The 1,671-nt window shown below is 39.1% G+C and overlaps 1 protein-coding gene across 2 annotated transcripts in view; it reads right to left on the reverse strand.

The window, feature by feature from the left end:
* Positions 1-700: 700 nt before the first annotated feature.
* LACC1 (laccase domain containing 1) overlaps positions 701-1,671 on the reverse strand; it is a 61,179-nt gene continuing 60,208 nt past the window's right edge. Inside the window, exon 6 of one of the 2 annotated variants that reach the window (XM_034665214.1) lies at positions 701-1,058. In XM_034665214.1, coding sequence (XP_034521105.1) covers positions 1,052-1,058 — 7 coding nt within the window. In that variant the 3' untranslated portion in view covers positions 701-1,051. The remainder of the gene's footprint in view (positions 1,059-1,671) is intronic. The other variant, XR_004626746.1, reaches the window with a different exon arrangement.

Raw genomic sequence — 1,671 nt, forward strand, 5'->3', positions numbered from 1 at the left:
CAATTATGTTTCATTTTGTTTGGCAGCTAGGAAGCTCAGAGCCAAATCTGAAACCCACTTCAGGCTGTTATTTCAAGTATTTTGTGTATTAATCTTGCCTCTGGTTTTACTTTATTTTCCCTATTTTTCCTTTCCTCTGATTTCTATACAGTTATCCCGCAGCATTGTATATGTATTTTCAGAGACAACCTGAAATAATTTTTGGAATAAAACAAGGGATAAATAATATGCAAATAAATGACCTTAAGAATGGGGATGGGTTCTCCTTAGGGCTCTATTGTTTTCATCTTTTGGATCTACCCTCAGCATGGGCGGAGCAGGCTGCTGCTGGACTCCACTGCTCTAGCCATTAAAACAGTGATTCACCAGAAACACTGTTGTAAATATTCGCGACAGTCCCTTCCAGCTCTAAAATTTTATTTTATTCTATAATTCTATAATCAGTCACTACACTAACAGGTTAATTCTACTTTTGTAAATTCTTGATGCTCTTGTGACCACTCCTCTCTGTGTTTCTTTAAGTCCTTATCTGTAAGAGTTCCTGTACTCAGATTCTTCCTGAAGGTTCTGTTCAACATTAAAATCTGAATGAGGAGGACTCACAGTCCCTGTTCCCACGCCTCCAGGGCACAACAAAAATGAGATTAGCAGCATGCTTGCATCAGCCACCCTAGTCCCTACAGAAGTGATTCTTAAAGGAGGGGGGGGGGAATATTCATGTATTTACCCTTTTAAGAATCCCAAAGAATTGGGATTCTATGGAAAAAATGCAATTAACTTCAGAAATCATTTGCCTCCTTCTCACCTACTTTGTTTTCTGTGACTCTTTGCTTATACCTGTTGCCTGGGGCACGGTATACATAAATGAAAACATTTTCTTCTTCTACGAAAAACATCTTACAATTCCTATGATGAACTGCATATGTAGGAGGATGTACCAACCTTAGCAGATTTCAGAAAGGGTCCTTGGCAGTCTCTCATCCACTCAATCAACATCAACCATGGGCCAGACATAATGCAAAGCCACTGAAGGTAACTTCTGAAAAGGAGCTTAAGGTCTGATAGAATAAAAAGAAGAGAAAGAGAGAGAAAGAATGTCAACATAGCAATACATTTGAGAAATAGGGAAGGTACAATAACGCCTCTATGAAGAAAGTGATCTACACTGGGGGACTTAGAGAAAGTTCAGCGAATTAACCTTGGTGGAGAAGGATAAGTGGTGGTTTGCTAGGTATAGAAGGGGAGGGGACAACTCAGGCAGAGTGGGCAGTAAGTACAAGATGTGGCAGGAAAATCTACAACACATGTTTGGGGAACTTCCCAGAAATGTGCATTATTTTTCATAAAGACTGAGAAGAGACCAGAAAAAAAAAAAGTAAGAAAGCCAAAAAAAGAACATAATAAAGGTGAGAAAGAGAGAAAGAAAGAGAAGAAGGGATGGAGGGACGGAGGAAGGGAGGGAGGGAGGGAGGAAGGAAAGAAAGAAGGGAGGGAGGGAGAGGAGAGAGAAGGGACTTCCCAAGAATGACATTTTGATCAAGTATATTCATTTTCAATTGCTGCTGTAACAAATCACCACAAACTTGGTGGCTTAAAGAATACTAATTTATTATCTTTACAGTTCTGTAGGTCAGAAATCTGACAGAGGTTCTTTTTTTTTTTTTTTTTTTT

The sequence above is a fragment of the Ailuropoda melanoleuca genome, chromosome 7, assembly GCF_002007445.2.
Source record: "Ailuropoda melanoleuca isolate Jingjing chromosome 7, ASM200744v2, whole genome shotgun sequence".
In the NCBI taxonomy this organism is placed as follows: domain Eukaryota; kingdom Metazoa; phylum Chordata; class Mammalia; order Carnivora; family Ursidae; genus Ailuropoda; species Ailuropoda melanoleuca.